Below are 16,653 nucleotides of genomic sequence, written 5' to 3'. Positions count from 1 at the left end.
AGCAATTCGATATGCCCGAGTTTGTTTTGGGTTACGATAATTTATGACACCAGTCAGACGCCTGACGCTTTTGAATCTTTTCTAGAGAAGGAAAGGGGGAATAAAAGTCGCACATAATAAGGCAGTGAAACGTGAAAGAAAAAAGAAACAGAAAACATACTGCAGTTTCTTCTTTCGAGTAAGGAAGAATCTATCTTGAAGTAAATTTCAAAACAATATTACGAACTTCCATACTTTGTTCTTACTATGTTAAGCGTGTATATATATAGACACCTATATATGATATAACTATACATATATAGATATATCATAAATATTGTCACAAAGTTTGGAGTGGCGCTGTAGGCACCCGGAGTAGCACAGTGCTGCCATCTGTGTATAAAGAGGAAGATGCATGTAGTGTGTGTTTGACTGTTCATGATATACGTTGATATTATACTGGGTTCTGATGGAGTGGGGCGATTACGAAAATCGCGTAGCAGTAATTGCACTGCACAAGGTCGGGAAGACAGCAGGTGAAATTTTCAACCTCCTGAAAACTACAAATCAGCAAGAGATTCGTGTATCGCGATATACAGCGATACACCGAGATTGGAACGGCAGCTGACCGCGCAAGGAGTGGCAGACCACGAACGGTACGAACCCCGCAGGTCCAGAAAGCAGTCGCAGCAAGAATTCGAAGAAATCCTGTCCGAACACAAAGTGTGATGGCTGCTGAGATGAACATCAGCAGAAATTTCGTGTCTCGTGTGCTCAGGAGTGACCTACATCTACGGGCGTATAAGAGGCGGACTGGTTACTTTCTGACCCAAACATTAATGTCGCAGAGGGTCCTTAAATCAAAGAGACCGTTGCGGCGTTACGCCAACAATCTGCACAGAAAGATTCTGTTCACTGACGAAAAGGTGTTCAAAATTGAGCAGGCCTACAACGCCCAAAATGACCGTGTGTATGCCACGTCATCTACTGCAGCTACTGAGGCAGCTCCAAGGGCTCAGAGGGCACATCATCCTGGATCAGTGATGGTTTGATGGGGAGTGAACTACTCAGGCACAACCCAGCTGCATTTTTGCGAACAAGGTGTTAAAACATCTGCCAAGGTGTACCAGGACACAGTGCTAATACCTATAGTGAAACCATCGTCTGCTACCATGTTCTCTGGAGAAAGGTGTACCTTCCAGCAGGATTCCGCTCCAGGCTACAAAGCGAAAACAATCCAGGAGTGGCTGACACGGAACGTCCCCGACTTCATTTATACTACTGATTGGCCTTCTAGCAGCCCGGATCTTAACCTGATGGACTACAAACTTTGGGCAGTCCTTCAGGCAAAGGTCTGCCATAAACGGTATCCATATGTCGACAGTCTGAAACAATCCTGGACCCGAGCAGTGAACAATTTTCCCATGGACGTGGTGCATAATGCCATTGACCAGTGGCCGGACAGACTTCGTGCCTGCATCAAGGTCAAGGTGTACAGCATATCAATGTAAAACATGACCAAAATAAATTGCCTTGGTGTTAATACTCTCTGTGTTATTCACATTCAAACTCGTGACAGTATTTATGATATAACTAGGTATCAAATTGCAAAGGGGTGTAGCCACGGGGGAAAAGGGGGCCCTGTCTTTCCAAACTATTTCCAGCTTCAAAATGAGTTTTTTTTTTCTGGTATATGTTTAATAAACTTATTTAATAGTTAATGCAAATGAGGGACGTGTATAATAAAATATGAAAATTTAAAAAAAATCAAACATCATCAATACGGTTTCTGTTCCTAATTAAAACAACTAAAATGAATTATATGCTTTATATTCTCATTTCCCTGGACTCTACATCTTACCAAACTCATAGCCAAGCTCAAAACCGCTTCAAATTCGTATATAAAACCATCAGTGTCCATGTAAAACAAATCTATATTGTTCCCATACTTTGTCTTTATAATAGAAATAATACAGCTATGTATTGCAATGGAGACCTATATTCTCGTCTCCTCGTATGTTTAAGCACCTGCAAGAATTTTAATCGGAATGGGTTAAACGTTTTTAAATTTCAAATGTTTTCGCAAAATCTCTCATACAGTTTTCTAATTTAAGTTCAGTTCTTTGCTTGCACAAATCATTAAATTTTATGGCGTTCAGGCGAAAGTCGCACGTACACGATTAACTGTTTCTTCATCAACTGTTCGGGGTCTGTTGATTTCCTCTTACTCATACATCCACTTTCTTTCAATTGTCTGTACCACTCCAGCATTCAGTTTCTCTTGATGGATCTACCATGGACTTCGTCCCGAAATTTTGTTAAACATTAACTACAGACTGTTTTATATAAAATTCGAGAACACAAAATGCTCTCGTGTATTCGATTCCTGTCATCTTGATTTATTGACGTGTTAGCAGCGGAGTGAGAATATTACCAGCCTATGCTATGCCTTTTGTGTTTTTCTTTCATTTAACCATTTAAAATAAGTTAAGATCACAAATTTCATAATAATATGGATGCTGTCCGATCATTTTTTCTCCAATTCTAAACTTGCATATGTAAATAATCACTCTCTTTCTCTCCATATTTGAATCTCTCTCTCTCGGTGTCGTCCATTATGAACTCACATGGCTTGGAATTGAATCTTCGACTCTTGAAACCAAATGTAGGCGCTCTAGCAAGGTGCTACAGACTTTGAAATGCACAAAACCTACTAGCGTGATTGACAATTTCAATAGATTTCACAAGCAGCATCTTCCTAGTTCGATGTAAGATGTAGTCTTTGAAGTAGAGAAAGAATGCAAATAAAGGCATTTATGATCAACATGGTTTCTGTTTTTCCATCTGAATAGAAAGAGTATATTACGTCACACAGACTGCTTTAGATAAGGAGGAGAAAGGGGAGAAGTTCGATTGAATGCCAGGAGTAGTTAGTCGATCGAGACGTGTGTATATGAATGTATAAGTAGATTTCTCAAGAGTTTTTGGAATTAAACTTTTTGTAATATTTTCTATGCCGCAAATCGTACCACAGTATGTAGTTGTTTTCTTTAGAAGATTGGTTTATGAATTCTAAACAAAATCGTTAAAGTTGTTTTTGAGAAAATAGCAGTATTTTGTTTTTTACCCTTAAGTAAACTACCTTTTGCTTTAGAGGTACAAAGAAAATTCGAAAACTCGCTCTGGAGGATCACATAGAAACGTTAAGTTTAAAATTTGGTTGAGATACGTTAAACAATTTGTCCTCTAGGTGAGTGTACATCAGGATGAACAGATGGAAAGATGTCGAAAAATCAATTTTTGGTATCTATGGGCCAGGAAATATGTAAATCGGTTGAAAACTTGAATTCCCTTTTTCTTTTCGCGATCACCAAACTTTATGTTCTCTTTTTGTCGTTCGAAAGTTTTAACAAATGGGGAAATTTTCTCGTCCTCCCGATATTATGGGTTGTGACACATGCAAATTCCATTTAGTAACATTTAAAAGCCTGCTTCATTCTCAACACAATGGTAGTCGAACGTGGTTGTAAGATAATTAGAGTACTATTAGGAACCTTCTAAGTCGAAATGTAGTTTAGAACGGGTTCATCATATTGATGATATTGAATTGAAAATTAGAAATATCTCAGCAAAATGGTTGCTCAACTCTACAAGACAAAGCCTCAATCCTAGGGGTCGGTAGTTGATGAAATCTTATTTTTTTTTCTGATATCGCGCGCACAGTGTCTATCATATAAACTTAATGTTATACTTTCTTTCTGAAACAAAAAATTGTAATTTCAAAGTGCATTTTTTGCGTATTTTGCCAGTTTGTAGAATTTAGGTCATTTTTTTAAATTTTAGGTTATTTTATATTCATTTTTCCTAACACTTGCTGATTGTTTAGTCATTTTTTTTCCTAAGCTTCGGTGTTTTCGTCATTCTTTCAGTTTTGATAATATGCTCTAAACTTTGCACCGAGATAGACACATTTTCTCATAGGATGACAATTTACAAAAAAGAAAAAGTCTGATTTACAGATGCTAATCTTTGTTCCTAGGTTCTCAAGAGGAAAGTACCAGGAGTCTGTTTAGTTCAAACTTAGAAGCAAGATTAGATAAGGAGATGTTGGAATTAAAGTGATCGCAAGTAGTCATGAAGCTTGACATATATATATATATATATATATATATATATATATATATATATATATATATATATATATATATATATATATATATATATATATATATATATATATATATATATATACAGAATTTCACCATTCAATAGAACGCGAAGGTGTCTCCCAATCATCGACCCCTATTTTTGAAGTTGTGTGTGCCGTGTCTCGCAATATATGGTTAACATTTCCTGGGAGTACAGTGTTGTCAAATTGCCACTAAATATTATTTTGTTAATCACTTTTGTGTTCTATATTTTCGTTATTATTGTTGCACTGCAATGACACGCAAGACATGAAAAAACAACGTGATTCACAGTAGGCCAAATACTAGAAATTATTGTATTTTCGCTGAATAATGTACCTGTGTTTCTCTCGTTCATTACATTGTTTACATTTGTATTCCATTAGGAAATATTCATTTAAAAATCACACATATTTCAACTGAAAACCCTACGTCATTATTCTTTGTGTTATCGCGGACGTCATCCCATCATTTGGTATGTGTATTGTATTTTTTAAAAAGTTACAAATTTAACCATCATTTTCCACAATTTTTAAGTCACTTTTTAATATTTTTAGGGGATTTTATAGGTCATATTTCTATATATTGTTAGGTCATGAACTTCTGCCACTGTTCATCAAAAATCAAGGGTAACTGCGAAAATTCAATGAAATAGGATATGAGTTGTAATAACCACCCACTTCCCTAGATTAGCTATTTGTGATTATTGTGTATGACATCACGTCTTATGGGAGTTAATTCTCATTGCTGTGATGATATATATAATATGAACAGCTGGTGTGAGGAGGAAGACTGTATTTATTTTCAGGTGATTTGAAAAGTCACAGTTGTTTTCCCATTGTAAGAGGTTAGCTTCAAAATACGATTCCTTTGTTTTAAGTGATCGTATAGCAGTTCTAAATAATTTAGGATTTAGATTTCTGGGTTTTTGGAATCGATGGCCATTTAGCCTGTCACGTTTGAGGGATGACGTCCCACGGCGAGCACACTATCCGGGGAAAGGAAAGGAAGAGAGGATTGGGGAAGGAAGAAAGCGGCCTGGGACCTATAAGTTTTCGATCGAGTGCCGCCACCGGGAATCGAACTTGAGACCACTCTTCTAAATAATTGTACAGTAATACCTCTCGTAACTGGCAATACCAAAACAACAACACTTTTGTATTTATTTTTGTATCGATTTGCTTCGGGTAGGCAAGTCCAGAATATATCCAATATCCGACTAGATCGTGTATTCGGAAACGGCTAAGTCCTTTTGTTGCTGGTTACAAGCGTATAAATATTCGATAAAAGGTTTAAGGAGTGACGAAGTCTAAACAAATACTCAATATGTCCAAGAAAACTGTCTTTATTGTTATTTAATAAGTATCTTTGAAGTTTCAAAGCAAGATAAAGAAAACAGTACTGATTGGAACACAGTACTAAATGTTGGAATAGAAATTCAAGAAATTAATAAATATCATCTGTTTAGTAATGAATTGATGTATTTAAATTAGAGAACATTTTGTTGGTAACAATTGGAAGCTTCATCGTAATCGACAGCTGGTAGTTTTGAGGTTCCTGGTAACTTGACCATCTTATCGGATATTTGTGTGCGTTGGATTTTTTAAAATTTGAATTTAAGAAAAAGTTTGCGAAACACTCCTACATATTGGATGATGCTGAGCTCTAGACTCAGCATAATGATTTCACTGATTGTGTAGTTGGTAAAGTCATTTATTTTCCTTCTCGCTGTCTTTGGTAGATTATAAAATTTAGTTTTATCCACGATTGAAAACTACGAAAAATATATACATGTTAACATTTATGTGAATTCACTGATTCACAAAAATGCTTCATTTGAATGTTTCAGTGATGTCAGCTTCTCCAGATACTTCGCTTTCACTTCCTTGTATGTCTTTTAAATATTCTTCTACTTCTTCGTCTAGGAATTTCATTTCTTCTTTGTCTCGTACTGCTGGCAAATTGATATTGGTCACGGCTGGCGGGGAATGCCCTTGTAACAAACGCCTCTGACGTTCCAGTTCCTTCTTTTCGTTTAAAATGTATTTTTTAATCGCAACATCTAAGTCATATTGTGGTGGCCTGCAAATATTAAGAAAGGATCGATTACATGCTGTAGTTTATTTAGCAAAGCACTCAGATATAATGTAAATACATAAGTTTATATAGAAGTGTCATACACTTGGATACACTAAAAAAAAATGATTGGGTTGAAACTGGCCCTATTGGTGCATATTTTAACCCAACCAGGTGGCTAAAATTGTTCCGATCCAAATAGGGTCAAAGCGTTTAGCGAAATTGGGTTGAAATAAGTTCAACCCAACGTGTAGTTAAATGTAGGAGTCCAAATCAACGACCCAATTGGTATGAAATTGCATAACTGGTTAATACTTTTAACCCAACTTGATGTACAATATGAGCCAACAAAGTGTAAATTCCATTATCTCGGTTATTCGATTGACCAAACGTGTAATAAAAGTGAACAAGCGTGGGGTAAGAAATTACCACATTGTGGGGTCGCTTGAGAAACCAGGGAGTGCAAATAATCCAACAATGAGGTAAAATTGACCACAGTGGAGTTCAAATATGACGAAATAATGGGTTTAAAAAGTCAAGGCCACATTAACCCTTACAGGATTTAACACAACATGTGGTTAATGTTAAACCGTCAGTTAGTTACAAAGGTGACCAAACACTACATAACGCAAAATGACTACCACTTAAGTGATGACTCGCTCGGGAGAGTAATGTTCCCGGAAGTACGTTTCTTCGTGCGCTACTCTGGCATGCTATTTTACGCACTATCCTAGCCAGTTGTTTTAAGTTCACAAAATTTATATCATGGAGTACAAGGGGAACAAAACGAGCCCTATATCATGGAGTACAAGGGGACAAAACGAGCCCTTCGGGACTTCTAACCCGTTCCTACTACTATTACTACTACTACTACTTATCTGCACAAAAATAAGTAAATAACTTTTTGAGTATTATTTTCATATTATTTTAACTTAAAAAGTGTTATAAAAAATGTAAAAAAACCTCCTCGGGCCGGGTTTGAACTCCCGCTAAAAGAGATTTTCGTTATAGCACTAGCCCACTCGGCCACGAAGACCGACAACAACGATTGTTTGATTTCTGCTATTTGAATGCAATGTGGCAAGAAATAGAACACGCCAACCAATCCGAACTGTGTTTTTCGTTCCTACTTCCGGGAGCATTACTCTCCTGAGCTAGTCCTCTTAAGTGTGTTACTTGGGTTTTTATTCAACACCAATTTATTTTTTTCTATTTATTTTATTTTATTTTATTTTATTTAGGAAAGGAGAAAAGAAAATTTACTGCTTATACAGATAATGTTTCTGGAAAATTATATACTTCTCCAGCCTCTCAGAGGGTTACGTCCTCTCTTTGGTAAGTAATTTTCAATACAAAAATATAATTTTTTAAAAAAATGTGATAGTCTAAGAAAGGGAAGTTAGGTTATTAACAGCGATACTTGTGTATCGGTTTTGGGAGGGAGTTATATCATTATGTTATTGCTCTTTATTTATTTTCATTAGTCACATCTTTATTATAAACTACATAAAAAGAGAGAGTGCAACGAAGGTGCCAAATGAATATATAACAAAGTATATATAACTTAACCCTTTGCCATATTTTGACGCGCTGGACGCGTTGCTTTTCACTTTTCACTTCCGTATTTTGACGCGTGTCACGCGTTTCGATGTTTGAGCGGCTGTATCCCGCTTGCTGTCAATAAAAGAGAGAAGCTTACAGGTTTCATGTGCATTGTGAATATCTGTTAGTTTAAGTAAGCGCCAGAATAGGCATAGATGTTTACAGCATTGCAAAAAAAATTCCGAAAAAGTCCTATGTGAAGGGGTTAAATAAGGCAAGAAAATGATAAATACAGGTTATCACGTGAATAGTGAAATATGAAGTGAAGAATAAATAGGTGCAAATGTGTAAGAATACCGGTATATATATATATATATATATATATATATATATATATATATATATATATATATATAATGTGAGATAGAACTTGAAGTGAGCAAAGATGTAAGATAATACAAACGAAAGATGGGATGAAGTGCCAGCACATAACAAACAGATAGATATTAGTCAGATGCAGGTTAAATCTTCTCTCCCGGGGCGACTTGGGACTAATGATCACATGGGGGAAGCCCTTGTTAGTTTGTGAGAATCTGTATGCTAAGGTGCAAAAACATGAGGAATATAATCATGAATGACATAAATATCACGTTCTTCCGCTGTTAGATTTGCATGTTGGACATATAAGGAAATTAGGACATTTAAAGGGGAATGTTTGTACCGATATGAGACATCAGTGACAGCATCAAACTGAAGAATGTTTAAAAGAGTGGATGGCCTGTTTCAATGCGAGATGTAATGTACCAAATACAAAGTTGTGCAAGATGTTCTTTGAGCTTTGAAAAGTTGATGTACTCATACGTGAGCCACGTGGGACATGGAAGTTTAGGTCGAACACCAACGATTTTTGGGGGGTATGTGACTAGCCGTTCCGGGTAGAACCCTGTTAGAGGGTTACGCCCTCTCTTAGGAAACTGAAGTATGGAAAAGTAGATGTGGGTGACTTTGAGAAGATCTCAGAGTTCTTTATTAAATCTTGTGCCAATTATCAAAATCTTAAGGACCTTTGCGGGCCTTAACATCAGGCAGGGTAAATGTGACAAAGCTATTACATGATGTATATGAACGTTCAGTCTCAACCTAGATAATGAGTAAATAAGATGCAACTTAGTTGTCGTATAAATTTATATGCTTTGGAGATGAGGATGATGGATAAGGCGAGGTGCATGATCATATCACAACACAGGGGAAAGTTAGTAGACGAATGAAGTTACCTTGTAGCCTAGAGGCTACTCTAGGCATTGATGTAGGGTATCAGGAGGTAGTGTGTAGCAGTACAGATATATAGGAGTGATAGTGGTGAATGGGCATTTCGAAATGGCGATGGATGTAGTGCCATATGATGCGTAGTAGTCTGAAGTAGACGATAGTGTGCTTCATAACGATTGCGTATGTAGGTGAGACATAGCTTTTCGAGATGAAACTGTAGAGATGGAAACTCAATGCGGTCGTACAACTCTGCTGTTGGGCTAGGTAACTTAATTCGAAATGCAATACGCAGTGCATGTCTTTCTAAGATTATGAGCTTTTCGTAGAAGGAGCGTGCAGCAGCTATCCATACAGTGTGACCGTATCTTAGAGTCGGTCGTAGGAAAGCTTTGTAGGCATTCAGTACTGTAATACGTTTCAAGCCCCATGTTGTTCCTGTTAACCTTTTTGGGAGATTTAATCAATTGTAAGCCTTGGTGGTGACTGTTTGAAGATGAGGTTTCTATGTTAGATGTCTATCGAAGGTAGATCACTGTTAAGCGTGCCTGTATAGGTGCGTGGTTGACATAAAGTGTGAGGCAGTTGGGATTTCGACGGACTCGTGTGATTTTCTTAGATGGAATGAATACAATGGCCTGGGTTTTCGTGGCATTAGTTGTTAATTGCCGTTGATCATACTAGCGGAGGAAATCGTTAATAGCTGTTTGCAGAGATGTGTTTATTGATTGAATAGTCGACCCCAAAGCAGGGAATGTAGTGCCATCGGCGTATTGAAAAAGATTGACTTTATCTGGTAGTGGAGGCATATCAAAAACGTAGAGAATGTACAGAAGTGGCGATAAAGTCGATCCTTGAGGGACTCCAGACAGCAGAAAAATAGGGTGTGATAAGCAGTTGTTAATAGAAACATAGGAAAGACGACCCACTAAGAAGTTGTAAATCAGGCAGATATATGTGAGTGGGAAACGGAACTGTATTAATTTATAGATAAGTGCTAAGTGCCAAACATTGTCAAACGCTTTCTCTAGATCAAACAGTACAAGACATTATGATTTGACGGAATTATAATGGTGAATGACCATGGTCGATAAGCGAAGCAGTTAATCATTCATTCATTCTTTATTCATCCATGTCGTACATAATTGGTCAGAGACTAGTACATAGGACTTGTCAAATAATAAGACATTTCAATATAATTGACATTACATTATTTTACAAACTATCACCCAAGTATTCATTAATATGATAATACATTTTATTACACAAAAAATTAAATAGTTCATTTTTGAAATTTCGTATGTTTTTGATATCCTTCAAATAACTTGGGAGCTTATTAAACAACTTAGCGGACATAGGAAGAACACTTCTTTTGGTGCACTCATAGTTTTGGTATGCTGTGAATATGTTATTATTTTGTCGTGTGTTGTATGATTGTACATCGTCGACATGAAGAAAACCACTTTCATTTCTCTTTACATATATGATACTTTTGTATATGTACAGACAAGGCACAGTTAAAATTTTGTTTGACTGAAAGACCCTTTTGCATGAGGACCTTGGTGATAGATTAAAAATAGATCTTATTGCCTTTTCTGTAGACGAAAAGTAGTAACACTGAAATAGGAGGCTCCCCAGAAAATTATTCCGTAATTTAACAAGGATTGAAACTTACCATGGTACAATAACAGCAAAGTTTCTTTTAACACTGAACCACGCAGTTTATAAATGACAAAACAGATACGGCTTAATTTGCTGTTTAGCTCAGTAATATGTGCATCCCATGTAAGCCTATTGCTTATTGTTACACCTAAAAATTTAGTGGATTTTGAATAGTGTACATCAGTTGAATTTATCACAATGGGAGGTACTGTTCGAGGTGTACATGAGTAATAAAAATTTAGTGCTTTTGTTTTCTTTGCATTTATCAGCAATTGATTCTGAGATGTCCATTTTATCAAACGCTCCACAGTTTGTTTTAATTTACTTTCTAGTTCAATTGTATTGTCCGCTGTTACAAGGATATTTACATCATCAACATATAGTACAATATGTTGGGGATACATATATTGAACAAGATCATTTATGTAAAATAAAAAAAGAATTGGCCCAAGAATTGAGCCTTGAGGAACACCAGCAGAGATAGTAGCAGTTTTGGATGAAAATGTAACTTGCTTATTGTTAATTATTTTTTGTATTTTTACTACTTGTTTTTTGTTTGTCAGGTACGAGCGAAACCATTCATGTACTTACTACACCCCTAATACCATATTTCTGGAGTTTTGCCAGTAGAAGAGAATGTTGAACACTGTCGAATGCCTTGGAGAAATCAACAAATAAACCTACTGCATATTTTCCCTTATCAAGTACTGTAGAAACCTCTTTAATAAAGTTAAACAACGCTGTATCAGTTGATTTGTTTTCTTGGAAACCATGTTGAGAAGACGAGATTGGGTTATGGCAGGATATAAAATTTCTCAAGCGCGATAACATTAGTGATTCAAAAATCTTCGAGAAAGCAGACAAAATAGAAACAGGCCTATAGTTTTGAACATCATAAATATTTCCTTTTTGTGCAAAGCTATCACTTTTGCAGTCTTCAGTCTGTCGGGGAAAACGCCTGATTCAAATGATACATTTACTAGAAAGCATAGTTGTTTCACTATTAAATGCACACTCTTTTTTATAATTAGGGATGGGACTTCATCTATACCTGCAGAACAGGTACTAGAAAGCCTTTTGATACAGTCCAACAATTATTCTTCAGTTACTGGAGTTACATACATACTATGCTTGTTGCATGGAATATTTGGCTCTACAGTGAGATCCGACTTTCCAGGTGGTAAATTCGTATTAAGAAAATACTGATTAAAGACTTCAGTAACGGCAGCAGGATCAGCGAAAGAATTATTTCTATAATTAACTTGTGATATTTCACGCATTGGAACAGTCTTTGATGAATTGTTTATTACGTTTCACGCACCTTTCATTTTGTTTTTATATCCGTGTATTATAGCGTCATTGTGGATTCTTTTGGCTGTTCGAATAACATTCTGATATATTCTTTTGTATGTTTTTATATGGGAAATAACTTTAGCTGGTAAATTAACACAGGTTTTCTTAAGTTTATGATAATATATAAGCTTTTGCTTTGAAATTTTTATTCCTTGCGTGACCCACTTTTTCATGTTATTAAGACTTTTCCGTAACTGTAATGGAAATGCTATGTTAAAATTATGTAAGAAAACATCAACAAAATAATTGAATTTGTCATTAGCACTAGGTAAGTCGCACAAGGGGTTCCAAGATTCACGAGATAGTAGAAAACAAAAATAATTTATATTTTCCGTTGAAAATAATCTGGTTATTCTCGTCATCGGTTTCGCACTTCCCTTCACCAGTTTCTCGGTAGGTATTCTACAATAAATGGCTTCATGATCAGAAAATCCAAGTTCAATAACTTCAAACAAACATTTGAGATTACTTTTTGGAATAATAATTTGGTCGATAGCTGTCTTTCCTTGACGAGTAGGTACGTTAATAATAGTTTGTAGTTCATATAAATTTAACATATCTTGAAACTTAGATTTATCAGTTGAATTCTTTAACCAATCTATGTTTATATCCCCACAGATAACTACACTAATAAATTTTCTACGTAAGTTCGCTAGAAGTTTCTCAAAAATTTTAAAGAAAATTCCTAGATTACCAGAAAGGGTCGTATAGATACACACAATACAAATATTTAACTCTTGAAGTTTTGATGCGACTACCTCACAATGCATTTCGACGCAAAAATTCCGAACGTCAATCTCAGTTGCATGTATATAAGAGCGAGCAAAAATTGCGACACCACCTCGACTTTTGACTGTACGAGAGTAGTGAGAAATAATATTAAAACCGTTTAAACTAACCATATTAACTATATTTGCATCTAACCAGTGCTCACATATACAAAGAAGCTGTATATTTGAGAAGTCGCTTTCCAACAATACCTCCAGAAGATCAATTTTGTTCCCTAAACCTTGCACATTATGAAAAAGAAGGTGTAAAGAATCAGTATTTCCTACCATAAAAAATCATTGGATAACATCTTACGCATTCTCTTCCGTCGTTCTATCTTTTGAGCATTTTCAGTTATGTTATTACAATCTTCGGCTTTATAGACTGAACTATTGTATTAAGCCTTTGTATTAAGCTAATCCTATCACTACCATACTCTACGTTAATATTGGAGTATGTATCAAGTAACTTGCATACGTTATTGCTACTGTCTCTTACTACAGGTGCTAGACTTTCATTATTGTCTAACGATGCTTGCCATGGCAAAGGGATGACACTTGTCGAGACTACAGATGATGATTCTACAAGTTCAGCAAATTTATTACACATTGAACGTTTTCCAGTGTTGTTTAAATGTAGTCCGTGTCTAGTAAAATTATCCCTTTCCATAAAGCCCAAATTAACGTACCTTACATTACAATAACTAACTAACTCTATGGCCTATGGAACCCGGAGGTTCAATGCCGCGTTCACAAAAGCTCTCCACTGACTTCTATCCTTAGCTAACTGCATCCAGTTTCTACTTTGTATTCCAATCTCTGCGAGCTCCATCTTAATATTGTCCTCCCATCTGCGCCTAGGTCTTCCTAATGGTCGTTTTCCGATTGGTCTTCCTGTCAAGACTTTGAAAGCGTTTCTACTTTCTTCCATTCTAGCTACATGACCCGCCCATCTAAGCCTCCTAGACTTCACATTACAATAACCTTTGCATATTTTGGATATTTTGCTTTTGTTTGTTTTAAATGTACGTTAACACAGGAGTTACCGTCTAAGTCATGTCTATGTGGAATACCTGCTACAATTACGTTAGTGTCATTTAACATATTTAGACACTTGTACAGATTTACCACAGCTTTGTTACCCTCACCACGTGCAACATCGTTCCACCCGCCAATGATTATTAGTGTGTCTTTCATACTCATATCCTTGCATAGTGAACCACAGTCTCTCATTGTTTCACTCATGGTGGCACCCGGCTTCGTGATACATGACACTTCATAACTGTTGCTTAATACGTCTTTTAACAGAACCGCTGTGTTTCTGGCGTGACTGTCCCCTAGAATTAATATTTTCTTATTTCCACTTGGTTTGCTATTCTTCTGTCTAGGGTGACGTTTTTCCTCATGCATTGTTCTCGTAGGTATGTGTACCGTTTCTTGTTTGCCTTGCACACTTTTTACTTTTCGATTTGGTTTGTTGTCACTTCGATGACCAGTAGCTCATACCGGTTTTTCACTGGAATTGAGTATTTGGTTTTCAATGCGTCCTTTGTTTTGATAGAATAGCCTGGTCGAAATCCTGCTTGATGGATGGGAAGCAGGTGGCGTCTTTCTATGTAGGTATGTAGACGTCGGACAAGTATGCGTTCCAAGATTTTACTGAAGGTGGGCGCTAATTGTATCGGACGATACGCTTTCAGGTGGTTTGTGAGGTTTCAGAAACATTAACATCTTTGAAGTCTTCCACTGGATAAAAAATATAGCCTGTTTGAAAAATGAAGATAAAGATGCTGGCAAGCAGAGTAAGCAATGGAAGCGGACTTTCTTTGATATGTCGATAAGTGATATTATCGAATTCTGGTGCACTATTACGTTTATTTCGAACAACAGTGATGATGTCCTGAACTGCAATTGGTGCTGTCAGAGGTTGATTATGTGGAAGAATATGGAGTACATGAGGCTGTAAAGAAGGAGATGTAGTACTGACTATGTCTGCTGGATGGCGATAAGTAGGTGAAGACATGTTAGGTGTGAATATTGTTTGAAGAAAATCAGCGAAAGCGTTGGCTTTGTCTGTATCTGATTGAATTCAAGATTCCCCTTGTAATAGTGGGTAAGGTGTTTTCGTGTATTTTCCACAGAGCGTTAAAACGTTTCCTATTCTTTGTGTGATGATTGATATCAGAGAGTGAATTACATGTTTTAACACAACAGCGTAGTTTGTAAGCACATATATAGTTTTTGACCATCCGCTGAAGTTGTTGATAATGACGAAGTAATTCAGGATTGCCAAATCCTTTGATAATCTCGATAAAATTGTCGAGATCGAGTGACGAATGTGAGGTATTTCAGAGGAAATGCAGGTCGGAATGGTATGGAGGTAAAACTGGTATGAAGAGAAAACTTGCCTCCTGGATTGTAGTTGTGATAGTGTCGATGCGAGCATAGAGTTTGTCTTCTGTAGTGGGTGTCTCTAATGGCTCTATATCTGTCATTAGATGAGCTCGATACTGATCCCAGTTTGCTTTGCCAAAGCGGAGACTAGTGCGCTGGAAATGGGTAGAGGAATGGAAAGTAGTTGTACGGAGCTGAAGTTTAATTGGAACATGGTCACTGCCGATTGGATCAAGAACATCAAATGTGTACTTGGGAGACTTGATTAGCTGAAGTAATGACGATGCCCGGAGTAGTTTGTGAGATGGATCTTGTATATTTAGGTAGATGGTGAATGATACCAAGCGTGTGAGTAGCAATGAAGTTTCGGAATGTGGTTCTGTCTTGCTCTAATCTCCTATGCATGTTGAAGTCGGTCATGATTATAAATCGTTTAAAATTATCGGAAATATACTGAACAAAGGAGGTAGGTAGTGGATATCCGGGTCTGACGAAAATGGTGGCAATGGTTATGGCTATATTACGGAAGTATCGAGTAAGTAGTAGGTACTCAGGAAGACCAGGTAAATTACAATGATGTCTACGTGATGGAATACGAAGAGGAAAGCCCACAGCTGTTCTCCCATCGGCTCGTTTGGTCGGAAGGAAGCTATCCTGCCTGATTAGTGTGTAGCCAGCAAGCTGGCAAGAGATGGATGGAGTAAGGAATGTTTCATTAAGAATAAAGATTGTGGCTCTTTCCTCTAGTAGTAACGCTTCGAATAAAGGTTTATTTTTGTGAAGTGAACGAATGTTAAGAAATATAAACATTATATCCATGATGAAACAGACAAAACTAAACGGTGGTTTCCAAGCGAGAGGTATGGAAATATACATTTTATCCTGAATAAGTTGCATAGAAATTGACAGGAAAAATCTCTTTCGCTACATAAGTGATTTGCTTTAATACGTGGGAGAGATGAAATGGTTGGATATTTTGTAAGGTAAGTGTGAGAAAAGCGAGAAAATTTCGTACTGTTATAGGTGAGTCCATAGAAAAAGGAACTAACTCAAACCATGAATGTGGGGCCTGTAACGTTACGGATTCTTAGAACTTTCTGAAGAGTGTGACTTTCGTAGGTTAGCTCTTGTTGAATCTCCTCATCGGTGTAGGAAGGATCGACACCCCTAATAACTACAGAAAGCAGTGGTATACGTTATGGAGGAGGCATTTGTTTTTGTTTAGATGCATTAAGATTTGCCAGTGTCTGTGCCAGAGCCCGCCATCGTGAAAACCGCCTGGTGGGCTAAGCCCGAGTATGAGATGATGAGCGATGCAGATGAGTGATGATGATATTCCAAAAATATAAACTACCCTCCGAAAGCGTCAACTTCCTTCAATCATCTAAATAACGTATGTCTGAGATGCTCAAAAATGCGTATGTTAC

The 16,653-nt window shown here is 36.8% G+C and overlaps 2 protein-coding genes across 2 annotated transcripts in view; one reads left to right on the top strand and one right to left on the bottom strand.

The window, feature by feature from the left end:
* LOC145666397 (uncharacterized) overlaps positions 1–7,533 on the top strand; it is a 79,811-nt gene extending 72,278 nt beyond the window's left edge. Inside the window, exon 5 of the mRNA XM_081733600.1 lies at positions 7,484–7,533. Coding sequence (XP_081589726.1) covers positions 7,484–7,520 — 37 coding nt within the window. The 3' untranslated portion in view covers positions 7,521–7,533. The remainder of the gene's footprint in view (positions 1–7,483) is intronic.
* LOC145666398 (collagen and calcium-binding EGF domain-containing protein 1-like) overlaps positions 5,341–16,653 on the bottom strand; it is a 109,205-nt gene continuing 97,892 nt past the window's right edge. Inside the window, exon 9 of the mRNA XM_081733601.1 lies at positions 5,341–6,248. Coding sequence (XP_081589727.1) covers positions 5,999–6,248 — 250 coding nt within the window. The 3' untranslated portion in view covers positions 5,341–5,998. The remainder of the gene's footprint in view (positions 6,249–16,653) is intronic.

This window comes from Thermobia domestica, chromosome 12 (genome assembly GCF_964235325.1).
Source record: "Thermobia domestica chromosome 12, izTheDome1.hap1.1, whole genome shotgun sequence".
Taxonomy (NCBI): Eukaryota; Metazoa; Arthropoda; class Insecta; order Zygentoma; family Lepismatidae; genus Thermobia; species Thermobia domestica.
The sequence above is the reverse complement of the archived record's forward strand: the minus strand, read 5'-3'. Positions and strand labels throughout refer to the sequence as shown.